The following is a 19,058-nucleotide window of genomic DNA, read 5'->3' as shown; positions in this document are numbered from 1 at the left end:
TTCTCAACAGCTCATTCTTCTAATATAGTCCTTCCTGAAGACACACATTTTCACTGCAGCTGAAACCAATCTGTCTGAGTCCCCTGGCCACTGATTTGTCTGAAGACAAACACCTGTAATACTATGTGGCAGGAGTGAATTTTATAGATCCAACATGTACAATTCATCAAAGGTGTTTTGTTTTAAAAAGATACTTTAAAAAAATACTCCAGTTGGTTAACATCTTTGTTCTTTTTTGGCTGACTGAGCAAATGACACTGGCATCACCCAAGAACCACCCTCCATTACTGATATATTAGGCTAAATATTCTATTAACTGTATAATATTTCAGATGCTTAGGAAAAAATAGCAATATGTACAAAATTAAACTAGGTATAGCTACAGTGCTAGATATGCCCTTATGATGCAATCTGTCACAAATCAAAGGAAAGTTTTAACTGTATAAGGCTTGCATGGTGTTCTTAAGAAGGTAAGCCCCAAATTGTCAAACTAGGTAAGAGGCCTTATTTTCAAAGGAAGTCAGGGTCTTATTTAGGTGCAGGGCCGGCTCTAGCAATTTCGCCGCCCCAGGCACAGCGGCACACCGTGGGGGGCGCTCTGCCGCTTACCAGTTCCGCGGCTCCGGTGGACCTGCCGTAGGCATGTCTGCGGGAGGTCCACCGGATCTGCGGGACCAGCGGACCCTCCGCAGCCAAGCCTGCGGCAGCTCCACCAGAGCCACCTGCCGCCCTCCCAGCAACCGGCAGAGCGCCCCCTGCGGCGTGCCGCCCCAAGCACGCGTGTGGCATGCTGGGGCCTGGAGCTGGCCCTGTTTAGATGTCTTTATATGGATTTACTGTAGGTGCTTTTTAGGCACCTAAGCCATGGAAAAGAGTTCATAGACAAGAAATCTGGGTAACTACAGGAGTGTAACCTTAATTGCTGCCTACAACTAAGAGAGATATGCATATATAATAGGTGAGATTTTCAAAGGTGCTCATTGTTGATCTAACTGCTTTCACTGAAATCACTGGAAATTTTACCATTGATTTAAATGGCAGCAGAATGGGGTCAACATTCAAAATCCCAACCTATAAGTGTGAGTCAAACTGCAGATATCTTTGTTATCTATTTCTTTACACACACATGCAGTATATATTTATATTTTAAAATAGCTATTCAATTTTTTGGCTCTGCTTTTCCTGCTTTCTTGCATGGCTGATAGAATTGCTGTAGTTCTTCTTGCCTTCACAGTAAGAAATGCCTTTTACAAGCATTTTTAGATGCCATCCACCAGCAAAAACCATTGGCTGACATCTGAAACCCAGGTGATGCAATGGGTTTGCATTTTAGGCTTTCGTTTCTGGAGACCTGAATCCAAATCCTAATGTAATGTCACAAGTGAATGTAAGCACATACTAATCCCCATTCATACATATCATACGACTTGGCACTGTCTGACTTTACCAGTGAGATGCTCAAAGCTAGGAGGTCAGATTTTAGCTGCTGTAATAAAAATACCTATGTATGGACTACCTGCCCACAGTGTGCATGGCTCAACCTCAACCCACTGTTATTAGTGACTTTCTTAAGCACCAATTTAACTCCCAAATTAACAAAAGCAAACAAAATAATCCCAACAATTTCATTAACAGGACTCATAAGAAGGTCGTACTGGGTCCATCTAGCCCAGTATCCTGTCTACTGACAGTGGCCAATGCCAGGTGCCCCAGAGGGAGCAAACCTAACAGGTAATGATCAAGTGATCTCTTTCCTGCCATCCGTCTCCACCCTTTGACAAACAGAGGCTAGGGACACCATTCCTTACTCATCCTGGCTAATAGCCATTAATGGACTCGACCTCCGTGAATTTATCCAGTTCTCTTTTAAATGCTGTTATAGTCCCAGCCTTCACAATCTCCTCAGGCAAGGAGTTCCACAAGTTGACTGTGCGCTGTATGAAGAAGAACTTCCTTTTATTTGTTTTAAACCTGCGGCCCATTAATTTCATTTGGTGGCCCCTAGTTCTTGTATTATGGGAATAAGTAAATAACTTTTCCTTATCTACTTTCTCCACATCACTCATGATTTTATATACCTATATCATATACCCCCTTAGTCTCCTCTTTTCCAAGCTGAAAAGTCCTAGCCTCTTTAATCTCTCCTCATATGGGACCCATTTCAACCCCTAATCATTTTAGTTGCCCTTCTCTGAACCTTTTCTAGTGCCAGTATATCTTTTTTGAGATGAGGAGACCACATCTGTACACAGTATTCAGGATGTGGGCATACCATGGATTTACATAACGGCAATAATATATTCTCTGTCTTATTCTCTATCCCCTTTTTAATGATTCCTAACATCCTGTTTGCTTTTTTGACCACCTCTGTACACTGTATGGACATCTTCAGAGAACTATCCACGATGACTCCAAGATCTTTTTCCTGATTTGTTGTAGATAAATCAGGGCCACCGGGGGCGAGGGGCAAGTGAGACAATTTGCCCCAGGCCCCGGGCCCCACAGGGGCCCCACGAGCCCTGACCCGGCGGCGGTCCGGGTCTTCGGTGGCATTTCAATGGTGGGGGTCCCTTCAGCGCTGCCGAAGACCCGGACTGCCACCGAGTGAGTAAAAGCACCACAGCTCCCCCACTTTGCCCCAGGCCCCCTGAATCTCTGGGCGGCCCTGAGCTAAATTAGCGCCCGTCATATTGTATGTATAGTTGAGGTTATTTTTTCCAATGTGCATTACTTTACATTTATCCACATTACATTTCACTTGCCATTTTGTTGCCCAATCACTTAGTTTTGTGAGATCTTTTTGAAGTTCTTCACAGTCTGCTTTGGTCCTAACTGTCTTGAGCAGTTTAGCATCATCTGCAAACTTTGACACCTCACTTTTTAACCCTTTCTCCAGATCATTTATGAATATGTTGAATAGGATTAGTCCTAGGACAGACCCTTGGAGAACACCACTAGTTACCCCTCTCCATTCTGAAAATTTACCATTTATTCCTACACTTTGTTCCCTGTCTTTTAACCAGTTCTCAATCCATGAAAGGATCTTCCCTCTTATCCCATGACAACTTAATTTACACAGGAGCCTTTGGTGAGGGACCTTGTCAAAGGCTTTCTGGAAATCTAAGTACACTATGTCCACTGGATCCCCTTTGTCCACATGTTTGTTGACCTCTTCAAAGAACTCTAATAGATTAGTAAGACATGATTTTCCTTTACAGAAACCATGTGACTTTTGCCCAACAATTTATGTTCTTCTAGGTGTCTGACAATTTTATTCTTTACTATTATTTCAGCTAATTTGCCCGGTGCAGATGTTAGACTTACCGGTCTGTAATTGCCGGGATCACCTCTAGAGACCTTTTTAAATATTGGCATTACATTAGCTATCTTCCAGTCATTGGCTACAGAAGCTGATTTAAAGGACAGGTTACAAACCCTAGTTAATAGTTCAGCAACTTCACATTTGAGTTCTTTCAGAACTCTTGGGTGAATGCCATCTGGTCCTGGTAACTTGTTACTGTTAAGTTTATCAATTAATTCCAAAACCTCCTCTAGTGACACCTCAATCTGTGACAGTTCCTCAGATTTGTCACCTACAAAAGCTGGCTCAGGTTTGGGAATCTCCCTAACATCCTCAGCCATGAACACTGAAGCAAAAAATTTGTTTAGTTTCTCCGCAATGACTTTACCATCTTTAAGCACTCCTTTTGTATCTTGATCATCCAGGGGCCCCACTGGTTGTTTAGCAGGGTTCCTGCTTTTGATGTATTTAAAAAACATTTTGTTATTATCTTTTGAGTTTTTGGCTAGCCGTTCTTCAAACTCCTTTTTGGCTTTTCTTATTACATTTTTACAATTAATTTGGCAGTGTTTATGCTCCTTTCTGTTTACCTCACTAGGATTTGACTTCCACTTTTTAAAAGATGCCTTTTTATCTCTCACTGCTTCTTTTACATGGTTGTTAAGCCACGGTGGCTCTTTTTTAGTTCTTTTACTGTGTTTCTTAATTTGGGGGTATAAATTTAAGTTGGGCCTCTATTATGGTGTCTTTAAAAAGCATCCATGCAGCTTGCAGGGATTTCACTTTAGTTACGTACCTTTTAATTTCTTTTTAACTAACCCCCTCATTTTTGCATAGTTCCCCTTTTTGAAATTAAATGCCACAGTGTTGGGCTGTTGAGATGTTCTTCCCACCACAGGGATGGTAAATGTCATTATATTATGGTCACTATTTCCAAGCAGTCCTGTTATAGTTACCTCTTGAACCAGCTCCTGCGCTACGCTCAGGACTAAATCGAGAGTTGCCTCTCCCCTTGTGGGTTCCAATACCAGCTGCTTCAAGAAGCAGTTATTTAAAGTATCACGAAATTTTGTCTCTGCATTTCGTCCTGAAGTTACATGCTCCCAGTCAATATGGGGATAACTGAAATCCCCCACTATTACTGAGTTCTTAATTTTGATAGCCTCTCTAATCTCCCTTAGCATTTCATCATCACTAGCACTATCCTGGTTCAGTGGTCAATAATAGATTCCTAATTTTATATTCTTATTAGAGCATGAAATTACTATCCATAGAGATTCTATGGAACATGTGGATTCACTTAAGATTTTTTACTTAAGACTTCACTCAGGATGCTTGTTTGCCTACTTCTTTAACTTGCCAGCAAGCTAAAGAAGTATGGATTGGATGACTGGACTATAAGGTGGCTAGAAAGCAGGCTAGATTGTCGGGTCCAACAGGTAGTGATCAACAGCTCGATGTCTAGTTGGCAGCTGGTATCAGGCGGAGTGCCCCAGGAGTTGGTCCTGGGGCCGGTTTTGTTCAATATTTTTATTAATGATCTGGATGATGGGATGAATTTCACCTTCAGCAAGTTCTCAGATGACACTAAGTTGGGGGGAGAGGTAGATATGCTGGAGGGTAGGGATAGGGTCCAGAGTGACCTAGAGAAATTGGAGGATTGGGCCAAAAGAAATCTGATGGGGTTCAACACGGACAAGTGCAGAGTCCTGCACTTAGGAAGGAAGAATCCCATGCACCGCTACAGGCTGGGGACCAACTGGCTAAGCAGCAGATCTGCAGAAAAGGACCTGGAGATTACAGTGGATGAAAAGTTGAATATGAGTCAGCAGTGTGCCCTTGTTGCCAAGAAAGCCAACGGCATATTGGGCTGTATTAGTAGGAGCATTCCCAGCAGATCAAGGGAAGTGATTATTCCCCTCTATTTGGCACTGGTGAGGCCACACCTGGAGTATTGCATCCAGTTTTGGTCCCCCCACTACAGAAGGAATGTGGACAAATTGGAGAGAGTCCAGCGGAGGGCAACGAACGTTATTAGGGGTCTGGGGCACATGACATACAAGGAGAGGCTGAGGGAACTGAGGTTATTTAGTCTGCAGAAGAGAAGAGTGAGGGGAGATTTCATAGCAGCCTTCAACTACCTGAAGCGGGGCTCCAAAAAGAATGGAGCTCGGCTGTTCTCAGTGGTGGCAGATGATAGAATAAGGAGCAATGGTCTCAAGTTGCAGTGCGGGAGGTCTAGGTTGGATATTAGGAAACACTAGTTCACTAGGAGGGTAGTGAAGCACTGGAATGGGTTACCTAGGGAGATGGTGTAATCTCCATCCTTAGAGGTTTTTAGGGCCCAGCTTGACAAAGCCCTGGTTGGGATGATTTGGTTGGGATTGGTCCTGCTTTTAGCAGGGGATTGGACTAGATGACATCCTGAAGTCTCTTCCAACCTAATATTCTATGATTCTATGCTTAAGGAAACCCCCATATTCTAAAAGCAAAGGTGGTTCTTCCTTAACATTCTGACAGGTCTATTCATATTAAATAGGGATAGCTATTGTATGTCACATATATTTATTTTTTACATCCTCATCAATAATTACAGGATGAGTCCAAAGGATTCTGCAAAGCTGAAGGTTACAGAAATATAACTGGATATGCAGATATATTAATGGAGAGGTAAAGACAAATGTCTGGCATATACAGCCCCCTTCCCTGGCTAATGTCAAGAACAGGTAATGAATTAGACAAGGAAAAGACTAAAAGACAACCATAGGGGCTAAAGTCCCCCAGTGGTTGGGGAAATCCTATTCCTTCTGCTTCTTTACTCCACAACAGGTAAAATATTTTGTAAATTGTGCCTTTCCCCTGATCTGCAGTTGCACAAGAGAGCTGCTCCGTGCCTATAGAAGAGGAGGGATGAAGAATTAAGGAAGTTGCTGTCATGGGATGAAAATTTATTTGCATGAATTCTCACTTCTCAAACAAGACCACAACTTTTCAAGTCTTGGTGCTGGTTAAGGGCCAATTCTTACTCATTTTGCTCACATAAGCAGTCCCACTGAAAGCTGCATAAGGCTTGGAGGATTTGGCACTAAAAGGGGGTTATTTTTTCCCCTCCCCATGGGTTTCTAGAGCAGGCTATTCATTTTCTCTGCTGAATAACTCAGCTTGGACCCTCTTCTTCCTGGGACTTCATGACCCTAGTTACAAACCCCAAATTACAAAATGAGTCTTATTATACTTTGCCTCAGCTAGAAGAGGATCTTAATCCTTGGCCAAGCAGGAGTGAATGAAATGTTTCAAGCCCTGCTCCTCACTCTTTATCCAGTCAGACCTTAAGAGAGGAATGAGTGAGCAGTAGGGCCTCATGAACATCAGAGACCTCTGACCCCTGACTGTGTCCTTAGCCCAACTCATATCTTTGTGCCTGCTGGGCCACCTTCCCTGATGACACATGAAGGCAGGGAAAGTGGGAGTGTCTGTGTTTGGGAGTCAAGCCAAGTTACCTCAAGCTGACTTAACTGCTGACTGTTTTCTCCCTCTTTCTGAACTCTGGGGGCCCCTGGGGCTGTTTCAGTGTCACTTGGCCACTGCCCACTTCCTGTCCTAGTGTCTGGGTCCCCCCACCCCGCCCTTATTCCTATCCATACTTGCCTCCTCACCCTCTCTCATAATTCTGAATATAAGCATAGGCTGAAGGAAATCACACAATTACATGAGGAATGGAGCAATCAAATGTACTTGAACCACCCCTAGTGAATGTCCCAATCAGTGGTGTTAATGACTGATCGTTCTGATAGTGCTTTTTGTGATGTGGACACTTGCCCATTAGACCATGGACTAAACCCATCAGTATTGTTAGTTTCTTCAAGCTGAGGGACTGAATAGTGCAGGGGACTAGTAATGATCACAGCCTGCCCTGGTCAGCAATAACTGAAAATTATTACCACCTGATGACTGTTCAGTGACATGCAGGGCTCAGAATAACAAACGAACAAAAAACATCCCATGTCTCTAGTTGTTACAGTTGCAAAGAAAAGCTTAAAAATGTGAACCAATTGGAAATTAAGCAGAGAAGAGTGTGCAGAGAGCCTAGAACAATAGATGTGAGCTGCCTCATTCATTTCATTTAAATGTTAACTCAGATACCCAGTGATGATGATTTAAATGTCAACATTATTAACACCTACAAAATCTCCACCAAGCATTCTCAAAACTACAATACCCGCATGAGGAAATAAGGAAACAGATCAACAGAGCCAGACGTGTACCCAGAAGCCTCCTACTGCAAGACAAACCCAAGAGAGAAACCAACAGGACTCCACTGGCCATCACATACAACCCCCAGCTAAAACCCCTCCAACGCATCATCAAGGATCTACAACCCATCCTGGACAATGATCCCACACTTTCACAGGCCTTGGGTGGCAGGCCAATCCTTGCCCACAGACAACCTGCCAACCTGAAACATATTCTCACCAGTAACTGCACACCACACCATAATAACTCTAGCTCAGGAACCAATCCATGCAACAAACCTCGATGCCAACTCTGCCCACATATCTACACCAGCGACACCATCACAGGACCTAACCAGATCAGCCACATCATCACTGGTTCATTCACCTGCACATCCACCAATGTAATATACGCCATCATATGCCAGCAATGCCCCTCTGCTATGTACATCGGCCAAACTGGACAGTCTCTACGGAAAAGGATAAATGGACACAAATCAGACATTAGGAATGGCAATATACAAAAACCTGTAGGAGAGCACTTCAACCTCCCTGGCCACACTATAGCAGACCTTAAAGTGGCCATCCTGCAGCAAAAAAACTTCAGGACCAGACTTCAAAGAGAAACTGCTGAGCTTCAGTTCATCTGCAAATTTGACACCATCAGCTCAGGATTGAACAAAGACTGTGAATGGCTTGCCAATTACAGAACCAGTTTCTCCTCTCTTGGTTTTCACACCTCAACTGCTAGAACAGGGCCTCATCCTCCCTGATTGAACTGACCTCGTTATCTCTAGCTTGCTTGCTAGCACACATATATATACCTGCCCCTGGATATTTCCATTACATGCATCTGAGGAAGTGGGTATTCACCCACAAAAGCTCATGCTCCAAAACGTCTGTTAGTCTATAAGGTGCCACAGGATTCTTTGCTGCTATTATTAACTATTTCACTCTTTCTGTATAAAAGGAGTGGGAGGATCACAGATCTATACAATTTATTGAGAGTGACATCTCCTTTTGGTGCTGAAAGTGGGTGCCATTTGGGAGATACCACCCTTTTTTTTGGTGGGGGGGAGCAAGTCAAGAAGCAAGTTCAAGAAGGCTACCAGAATCCATGAATATATTCAACCAAAAGAGAACCCAGTTCAAAGCTGGAATTTGAAGCTAGACAAATTCAGACTGGAAATAAGATAAATATTTCACGGTTAGAGTAATTGACCAGTGGAGCAGTTTGTCAAGGGTTGTGGAGGATCCTCCATCAATGACAATTATGAAATCAAGATGGGATGTTTTTCTAAAAAATATACTCCAGGAATTATTTTGGGGAGGTTCTATGGTTTGTGTTACACAGGAAGCCAGACTAGATGATCATGGTGGTCCCTTCTGGGCCTTGGAACCTACGATTCTATGAAGCAAAGAACCCAGAGAGCACACATGCTCATATTTTGAACATTTACACAATCTACTGTGACCAGCTTCTGATTTTGGTGACTCACGTGGATGGCGCTTATTTTGTGAGCAGATCTTATACTACCACCATTTCCCCCAATTGCACTCCTGGTGACATTTGAATTGGTTGTTTTCAGTCTTGTTCCTAGTTTGCCCACATTAAAACTGGAACTAATTAGCTCCCTTATTGGCAGTGATATTAGAGAGACTAAGACAGAGCTAGCACAAAGTTAGCTATCCTCACTCTCCTATAGATGTGTTCTCCACAACAGAGATGAAACGTATTGGATAAGCCACTCAAGAGGTGTGCAAGGAGCTGTCCTTAAATTATGTAAGGAATTAGGGGATGGGTGGGTCCTTAATTTTGCATGTTGGTTTTAGTGTTACAAAGTATTACAAGGAGTGGATGGGTTTTGAAAATCACTGACAAATATGTTACATAATTTATGGATGCTCCCTCAAGACCTCTCAGGTTTGAGCCCTGAAGAATCACTGATTAGATACACATTAACAGGAATTCTTCTAGATTAATTTTCATGGATTTCTGGTGATAAGAACCTGCTGTTCTGCTAGCAAACATTTCTATTAACTTTCATTATGGTCTGCATTAATGAACTGAGAGACCAACACTTCTGCATGCTGCAGAGAATAGCTCCATACAGACTGTTTGCACTGCAAGTGCAGAGAGAGGATGGGCAGCAGGCCAAGGATGAGATGAGGCCAGTGTACCATTCCTCTCCTCTCTGAGGTAGAGTGCTTCAGTAGAACAGCCACAAGGACTATTGCAGTAGTGGCCTGAGAGAACGTCTGCTACTCCACCATGGATTTGGAGGAAGGATGCCTCCCTCCCCAGTGCTTGCACAACTCCCCTGTGAACACCCAAATTACTGAGGCTGTGTACTGTGAATAGGATTTAGTATAAGGTAACAGATGTAATATGTACCTAGAAGAACTGTTTTTTTTAATGTTGACAAAATTTGGAATAAAACTGAGAAAAATAAAAGGAAATAAGTTACTACAAAGCTTTTGAGAATTTTTTACCTGATTCTCTTTTATTTTAACCAGTTCTGCTATCTACAGTATCTTAAATATTTCCATTTGGACTACCCAAGGAAAGCCTTTCATTAAAGTATTCCTCTATGTCCTCCTCTTCACTAATAAATTTAGGGGTTTTTTTTCATTTTATCGACTGTTATACCAATATAAGATTTAAATAAAACAACAGTTCAGGACTTGCAGTTAATCACATGCTAAAAGTCTGCAAATAGAAGTACCATAGGGTTATATGGTTCACATTTAAGAATTAAAGGTTTTGTCATCTGAACACAAAGGGAGCCTGGAAGTGCAAGGAAAGCACCATCAGGTACATTACTGCATACCCTGCACAGGGAACACTGGAGCCCAATTTGACCTAACACCATCCCCTCAAAAAGGTGCTTTTTAGATGGCCAAAAATTGTGTACTTTCCATGAGGCCTTTGTTTGCTTAACACAAACACTCCATTATCCCAGAAGGGGCTTATTCTCTCTAGTATCAGAGGGGTAGCCGTGTTAGTCTGGATCTGTAAAAGCGGCAAAGAGTCCTGTGTCACTTATAGACTAACAAATGTATTGGAGCATGTGACATGCACCCAGTGAAGTTGGCACTCACCCACGAAAGCTCATGCTCCAATACATTTGTTAGTCTATAAGGTGCCACAGAACTTTTTGCCGCTTTTATTTTCTCTACTTGCTCAGCTAACTTGGGGACAAAATACCCCTAACTGTACTCATGCAAGTAAACTCACTGGAGTTAACGGGACTATTTCTGAGAGTAAGCAAGACTTGGCCCAAATTATTTCTGTATGTAAGGCAAGCAGGATCTGGCTCTTGAATTACACTTAGTTCTCCCAAACATTAGAGAGTACTCATCTGCCTCTTGCTTCTAATTGAGATAACCCCCCCTCAACACACACATTCCCTCTCTCTCTCCCTCTCTCTCTCTCTCTCATTGCCCTTTAAGAAAACACAACTATCTTGGATAAATATGACATGTTGTTTAAACCCTGCTAGGCGGAGCTTCCTATAATACTTTTCTCCCTGGCTGGCCACATAAATGAAGTTTATTAATGGATGAGTTGCTACTGATTCTGACACAAGACTATTGGGCAGGGAAAGACAGCTCCCCTGCCAGGAATGTGCAAACCAACCCCAGTGTCCCAACAGCAGCAGCCTCCCAAGAAGCCAAACTCCTTCCCTGCTGCTACTTTCATGTTGCTGTGTTACACAAATGTATGAGATTTTTCAAACTCTTCCATCCCATTTCAAATCGTTCAGATTTTTTCCCATCTGGACCCAATTTTCAAAGCCCTGAATTACCCATGAATGCATCTGAGGGCCTAATTCAGAGAATGCAGGGCTTGGGAAGGGGAGCTGAAGGAGCAATTTGGTCAGTTAGTAAGTAAGAAATAGCGGGCAGCAGTTCTAGGCCAGTGCCTGGGACACAGGGACCCCTCATGCTTAAACAGCTGTCAGCGGTAGAATTTAAAGTGACAGAATACAGAGCATGATCTTTACTTCAGCTTAAACCCAGAAACAATCCCTGTAGCACACAGTGTGTCTGGACTTCTAAAAAACAAAAGTTATTTAAACCAAATGATTATTATTATTATTATTTTATTATTTGCATTAGTGTAGCGCTCAAACTAGCTGAACACCACAAGTTTGGGACACACTTAGGTAAACTTCAGTTTGTGCTGTTGTACTGCTTTAACAAATGTATTTGCATTTATCTAGCATTAAGATCCCTCTACAATTTTGTTTAATCCCACAGTAAAAAACCTGTTGCTTTAGATTTAAGGTTGCTCAAGGAGAAATCCAACCAACACAATCACTGAAGATCAATCAGATCCTGAATTAAGGCAACCTACATTCATATGCCTTAACAACTAAACATCATTCAAAGATCCCTCACCTCCACAACAAACTCCCTTGCACTTGCACTATATAACCAGTCACAATGTACAAACCAAATGCCTCTACTGCCCACTCAGATTTACAAGCAACCTTAATTCTGACCACTGCTAGGTTAACATATAAACTTGACAGATGATGTGCACTGGTAAAGTCTATAATGTTATTTTTACATGAAAAAGTATGAAATCATAAAGTTGTATGTTTTAGTGCTGCATAGAGGAATTTGGTGTGTGCACAGTGGTAGTTATATGTTGCAAATGCAAGAGAAGTTGTGGAAGTAAGGAGGTATTTGAATATAGGTTGCCTGACCTCATGATCTCCTTGATTTTCAGTAATTCAGAAACCTAAACTGTCAGCAAAGGTTTTGGTTTGTTAGTGAGAATTTTCCAGTTTTTAATAAATACTGGATATGTCAACTCTGATAGTTATTCACACCGCTAGCTGTCATCATTGACAGGCAGCAACTCCCACAGAGCCTCAATCCACACACACCCTCTTGGACCCTTGCATACAGCCTGGATTGCCCCCAGGCTCCCCACCCCACACAACTTTGCTGTCCGCCACAGGCCCCAGCCTTTCAGTCCTGGTAATATATAACCCCTTCCAGGCTGGACTTCCCATTGAAAAGCAGAATGTGGTAGGGTATAGGGAGGGACATGGATTGTGCATGGAAAAGGGTCTGAGGCTGGAGGTACAGGTGGACAAGGGAGGATGTAGCTACAGGAAAGCGGGCATGGCATGGGCATAGGGATAATCTGTTGGGGGTTATGAATCTGTAGGGGATCTGGGAGTGGCTGCTGGGAAGGGGATGAGGGGACAACAGAGGTGGGGGGATTTGGGCTTGAGCTGAGGGGCCGGGGAGCAGAGTTTAGAGGAACTCTGCAATGACAAACCACGGCGGGCTCACCAAAGAGCTCAGCCCTAGGGAACCATGGAGTTCTCCGCTTCCCCCACCACGCTCCCCGCAGCGCCCTGCTCCCCCTCTGTGCTGCTCACCCCGCGCTGGGGTCCCCCGTATGCGGCCGCACGATGCGTGGGGAAGGGGAGCAGGGCTGTGGGGGGACTGAGCCAGAGGGGCAGGGTCTGGGCGGGGGGAGCCCCACTCCACTGAGCCATCGGCGCTGCCTAGGGGCGGGGAGGCTCGGCGGTGCTCCAAGGCAGCGGAGCCTGGGAGCTGAACGGGGTCTGCACCGAGCCGCCAGCAAAGCAAGGACTCCCCCCCCCCGCACTCACACCCCCACCCCTGAGGAGCCCTGCACGCCCCCGCTCAGCCCGCTTCCCCCATCAATTCCCGCTGCGCCTTCCCACCCCACCCCCAATACCTGTCCCCAGCCCCGCTATGCCCCCCTCCGCAGTGTGACAGGGAGCAGCAGCACCGAGCTCCTCACTCAGCGCCCCCCCGCCATGCCTGCCGCCCGGCCCCTCTGCTCCCCCGGGCCCGGCAGCAGCGAACGCACCGGCTTTGCCCTGCAGCACTACGGGCTCGTAGCGGACGGGGCGGGGGCAGCGCCCGGGGTGCGCCGGTTCTGGAGTTGGGGGCTCTGAAGTCATTTCCAGCGGCAGCACCGCCCCAGCCCCTGCCCGTCTAGCTCGGCCGGCCCGGGGATGAATGAGCGCGAGGCCGGACCCCTGGGTGACGGGGCCTCCGGGGAGTGCATGGGGCATTTCCAAGGCGGGCTCAGCTCACCGATGTGGCGTCTGCCCCAGTCGGTGCCCACTTGAGCTACACGTAAGTGAGCAAAGGGAACTGGCTCCTCCAGAGGGAGCGTGTCAAACACGGAGCCTAAATTCCATCCCTGGGCTGTGAAACGGGGATTTCGGGCTTTTAAAAGTGCAAACCTCACCCCGCCACACACACACCCACTGCAGTGCCCGTGCGGCTCACTGGCCAGAGACCACCAGGCGCGCCGAAGTGCTTGTTTATGGAAACGGGGCCGGCAGACGTTTCTGTACGAAATGAACGAGCAGGAGGCTCGCTGGGACGCCGATCCGTTGCGAAGGAGAACCGGAGCCAAGTCAAACTGCGCCCGGCAGAATGATCAGATCGGATTCATTGCCTTGATGCCTTACGTGTTTAAACAACACAAAGGTGTGTTTACAACGCACATTTCCCAACCAGGCATCTGCGCCCAAAAACCTCCTCCCTCGACGCGTATTCCCCCCCTCCCAGTCTCCTCCTGCCCTTTCTTCGGAGAGACTGTCACTAACATGCACCAGAAGAAAGCACTTGTACCTATCTTTTGCCACGGGTCTCTGGCATAATTTGCATGTAAAGATGTGTGTAGGGGGAACGCCTCCTATTTGGGCTGCCCTCCCTCCCCACACATACAACTCCATACAAATATCGGAGGACGTCTTTGCAACTCCCCTCTGGTGGCAGCGAACTGCTGATCTGGGAATTTTCCGCCCCTCAGCTCTTCGCTAGGAGGCTGCAGACTTCACAAACGCTACTACGAAATGATTCATTTCTGCAGACAGGGCCTGGGGCAAAGCAATTTTGGGGGTCCCTTCCATAAAAAAAGTTGCAAAACTATAAAATACTATATTCTTGTGGCAATCCCTGCCGGTAAGGGCAAATTGCCCCACTCCCCTCCTCTGGGCGGCCTTGTCTGCAGACTCTTTAAATAGCCACTAGCCTGCGTAATCAATCTTAGGTTGAATGGGGGGGGGGGCTGCAGCTAAGGACTAGCAGATTCCCCTACAAGTGCGTAGGAAAAAAGCTACTTGAGCATATTCTCGATTCTAAAAATAACGCCAGCGTCTGCCCCAGCTGAGAGGAAGTCAAAATACCACTTTCCCTTAGTTTCCTCACATTATTGCCCTCTCTCCAACAGCAGCAGCTCACCAGTGACAACAAAATCAGCCCGAGCCCCGCAGCAGCTCCTGTACTATTGTTGTGTCCTCGAGAGGAGAAGAAAGCTGCGGCCAAACACACACACGCAGTCATCTCTTTATCAACCCCTTGCCCCAAACCCCTCGCTTCATAACTCGGGAAACTCCATAAACTACCCTGGATGTAAAGGTTCTCGCATTGCTAGACTAAACAGAGCTACGCTAGCACCGTTCATCTGGAGAACGCACGGAGAGCAGAATTCTTCCCTCCAGGGGAGAAATCGCAAGCCCAGGAGCCGGCAGTTCGGGGGTTGGTTTTTGTTGGTTGTTGAAGATAAGTGAATCCCGTAACTCATTTCGGAAGGGGGAGACCTGGAAGTCGCTAAGTCCGCGAAGCCTGTTTTAGCCGGCAGTGGGAAAAGTGCCAATAACCTTTTCCTTCTGCGCGGCTTGATTGCTTTAACATAAACCGTCTGCAGACCCGCCTTTTAAACAGGGCATTTTACAAATTGCAAAGACAAGGGAAACGCGTAGCTCCAAAATAAACTGCCTGCAGTGCTCACAGACACTGACAAGACGTGCGCCGTGTGTGCAGCGAACTGCAATCTTCGCTCCCACCCCCACAACACACACGCTTGACTGCTGGGCTCTTACTTACGTTTTTGCTATGGGAGAGATGCTTCCAGTCCTTGTCCTTTTTGCTCCTAAATGCATTTGTCTGCATCTGTCCGAGCAGCGAAGATCTAACCGAAAACAGAAGCCAGCTCCAGACCGCTCAAGGTTCAGGTACTGTCCATGAAATCAACCCCAGAGCAGAGGTCCCTTACGAGCTCTCGGCAAGCCCTAGTGCGTCCCCCACATGGTGAAGGGGCGTGCCTTGGGGTCTCACTCTCGGGGGAGTTAGGGAGAGGATGGCATCAGTATAAACAAGAGCGGAGCGCTCGGCTTCACACGTGGTTCACAGACAGGAGCCTTTGCAAGTACAGCGGAGCCCTGCATTGGACTCGGCGATCTGCTGCGGGGATGGGGCGGGGCGGACCGGGAGGGGACGTGCAGGAGAAATCCTTGGCTGGGGTGAAGAACCGCTGCCAGGTTACCAGAGCCTTTGCAAAGCGCTTGGCCGAGGGGTCTAGTGGCGATGCACAGGCGTGCAGCGTTGAGCGCAGCCTGCCTCTGGCTGGGTTGCAGAGCCGCCAGCCGACCCAAGGCAAACCCTCCCCACCCGCGCTCGGTGTTAAATTTCACCGCTCCCTGATTTGCGATTACATCATCAAACCCGCCTCACCCCAGCCAGGGCCGAGCCGCGCAGAGCCCCGCAGAGCGCGCGCCTGGCCCTAGGCTGGGCGCACGCGGTCTCGGGGCTCCCGCCTGGGGAGGGAACTGCCACCGCCTCCTCGCTCGGCCGCAGCACTGTCTGCAAGTTCTAGCAGCCGCCGGCTGCATCGGCTCCCTTGGGGGCCCTGCGCCTCTTGAAGGGCCAGGGGCGCCGCGCAGCCTTTGTGATCCCTTCCCGAACGCATCTGTCCAGAGGTGGCCTCCTAAAGCATCTTCTCTGTCCCTACTCCCGCCTTCCTTCTTGCTCTCTGCTTTTCTCCCCAGACACTTCCTTTCTCCTTCGCTGCTTCCCTTGCCCTCCCTCTACTCCCTGCTCTCGCCCCAAAAGCCTCTCTCAGCTGGCCCGATTTAGCTCCACACCAAGCTAAACGAGAGTAAGGCCAATGAAGTAATTAGGAGTCCCTCTGATTTACATCCACGTCCATGGGAGCCCGGATAACAGCAGTCCACTTCCCTTTCTTGTCATGGTCCTGCTCCAGCTCCCACTGACAGAAGCCCCTGGCTAAACTCTGCTGTCCTGCTCCCTGACAGCCTCACTTACCTGCAGCCTTGTCACCTTATATTTACTCACTTAATAAAGAGACATTGTCAAGTCTCCTTTTCATTATACAGTGAATCCTTCTTTCTAAGTATGACCAATTTAATAAAGAGGGGAGGTTTTGTTTCATTTTGTTTTTGGAGCAAATCAAAGACACCAGAATTTTTCAGAGTCCTTACCCCAATCTGCTGTTTGCACGTTACCCAAATGGATTAGCAGTGGTGCCGCCAGGCTACAAATGAAGGAGATGGGAGACATAAAACTGATGAATGTATTTAATAAACCTAAATGGTTAGCATCTGCTTAGATTCCTGCTGGGGTTCAGCAGCAAAGTCCTGGCAGAAAGATATAGGCTCAAATAAAATGTGGGGAATGGAGGAAAAAAGAGGATGAAATGATATATAGAGAAAAATGACTTTGCTGGAGGTTTTGCATCTCAAATGTAATTAAACCAGGATCTAAGAAAACTCCCTCTGGAAAATGTATGAAGAACAGATGTAATTTGGAAGCTCTATAATGCCAGAAGAAAGAGGACACTCTTTTCTGCCTTGTCTTTTTCATTTCTTTTCCAATGTTCCTACCTTGCCTCAGTAACAAATATATTCTATAGTGTTATCTTACATACCTGTCAACCTGCCTTCCAAAACATTCCTGGTATAGAATTCAATAATAGGAGACAGTGCACTATATACATTACAGACAGCGACAAATGGCCAGCTCCCACAGTGCTCCCTCGGGCAAAATCCCATTTACTTCAGCAGAAGTTTTATTTGAGTGAGAACATTAAAGATTTTTCTGCACTAACAAGGGCTACAATTCCAGGGAACAAAGGTGGATCTAGAAAAGTTATCTGAAAGTTTTAAGCATTTAACTTCACACACATATATTCCTATTCAACATCAGAAAACATCCAAAATGTATATCGTCCCACTGGCTACCGTGATATTTCCTATTTATTCAGTTTTTGAAAGGAAAGGAAGAAAAGCCAACAACATATTGTATTGCTACCCTCATTTCTTTCATAAAAAAATCAGCAGCTGAACATGGCTATGTATGTGTTTGTTAAAGTGGGAATTCTTGTTCATTAGAGTATTATAGTGGTGGCCTTACCAGTTCTGTAGTGAAAGTTGTTAGCATTTCCATTTTAAACCCCACTTGAATGAGCTCCAACAACTACAGTGTAACCAATCAAACAATTAGTTTTTGTGTTTTGCATTAAGCTGAGCTAAAACAGGTACATTAGAACGATGCCTTCCAAGAATTAGCAAAAGTCTATGAGCCACTTAAACTGAATGCTATATAACAAGAGTTGTTAAACAATGTGACTTGTTAACTCTTTAACATCGGATGTAAGAAAGTGATGAAGAAAACCTTGGGGGAAGGTTGAATACTGGATCAATCCTGCCCTTCACACTGACATGAAGTAGAGCAGTGCCAGTCTTTTGGTGCATATGGGAGCCATCCTGCCAGCACAAGGCAAGACAGGACAGAGTAACTACATGGTGGAATTCATTTCATAGTTGTGCTGAGAAAGGAGCAGCGTGCCTTAGGCTTACCGTAGGCACAGCGTACCCACGGGCTGATGATTTTGACTATGCCCTCATGGGAGTGCAGTGCACCATTCATCACACATACTCAGGTGAGGCTGTGAGGTAGTTTCTCACTTCCCCTGATGTTCCTCACCTGTGCTGGCAGCCAACCACCTTTTGTATTTTTTAAGGTATCTAATGTGATTCTTCAGTTTATTGTTAAATTAATGTCACTGAAAAATAACACAGCTACACAGCACTTTTCACTCACAGCTCCCAAAACAGAAGTGCATAAGCATTGTTACATTCATTTCACAGATGGTGAACCTGAGGTACTGAGAAATCAAATGACTTGCCCAAGTTCACACAGCAAGTCAGTAGAAGAGCTGAAGACAGAAGACAGGTCTCCCATCTACTTGTCCAGTGCCTTATTTTTCAAATAGTCTGCAAATCATATATTAATCACTATACTGTACTAAAAGTCAATCAATAACAGCCTTCCATGGATTTTGACATGTTTTAATGCACAAAATCCCCTATGTTTAAAGCTATCCAGTTACATGTGTTTATCTCCGGAACTATATATAGTAGTCTGTGTACTTCTGAGCAATAAAAACTATGCTTGAGCTCCAAATTTGTCCACTTGCCTTGGCAATGGACAGTGAAATTTGAGTTGCACTTCCTAAGATGAGTTTTTCCCAATTCCAGTTTTTCGGTATCTCTTGCCATTTCTCCTTGACCTCAGTCTATCACTGATTTATCTTCTCTCTCAAGCAAATCCTGAGGTTACTGGGACTGAAAATTAGTTCTCTCAATATTGCTTTTGCCTTTCCTCCAGGGCTGCAGGCTGTTTCAGCTTTTTCTTTTTCTAGCACTTCTCTCCTT

The 19,058-nt window shown here is 45.6% G+C and overlaps 1 protein-coding gene across 3 annotated transcripts in view; it reads right to left on the bottom strand.

Annotated features, from left to right (window-relative positions):
- Nucleotides 1-15,924, bottom strand: part of COL24A1 (collagen type XXIV alpha 1 chain) — a 249,765-nt gene extending 233,841 nt beyond the window's left edge. For all 3 annotated transcript variants that reach the window (XM_050962090.1, XM_050962091.1, XM_050962092.1), the window contains exon 1: nt 15,430-15,924. In XM_050962090.1, the coding sequence (XP_050818047.1) occupies nt 15,430-15,485 (56 nt within the window). In that variant the 5' untranslated portion in view covers nt 15,486-15,924. The remainder of the gene's footprint in view (nt 1-15,429) is intronic.
- Nucleotides 15,925-19,058: the final 3,134 nt, after the last annotated feature.

The sequence above is a fragment of the Gopherus flavomarginatus genome, chromosome 7, assembly GCF_025201925.1.
Source record: "Gopherus flavomarginatus isolate rGopFla2 chromosome 7, rGopFla2.mat.asm, whole genome shotgun sequence".
Taxonomy (NCBI): domain Eukaryota; kingdom Metazoa; phylum Chordata; order Testudines; family Testudinidae; genus Gopherus; species Gopherus flavomarginatus.
The sequence above is the reverse complement of the archived record's forward strand: the minus strand, read 5'-3'. Positions and strand labels throughout refer to the sequence as shown.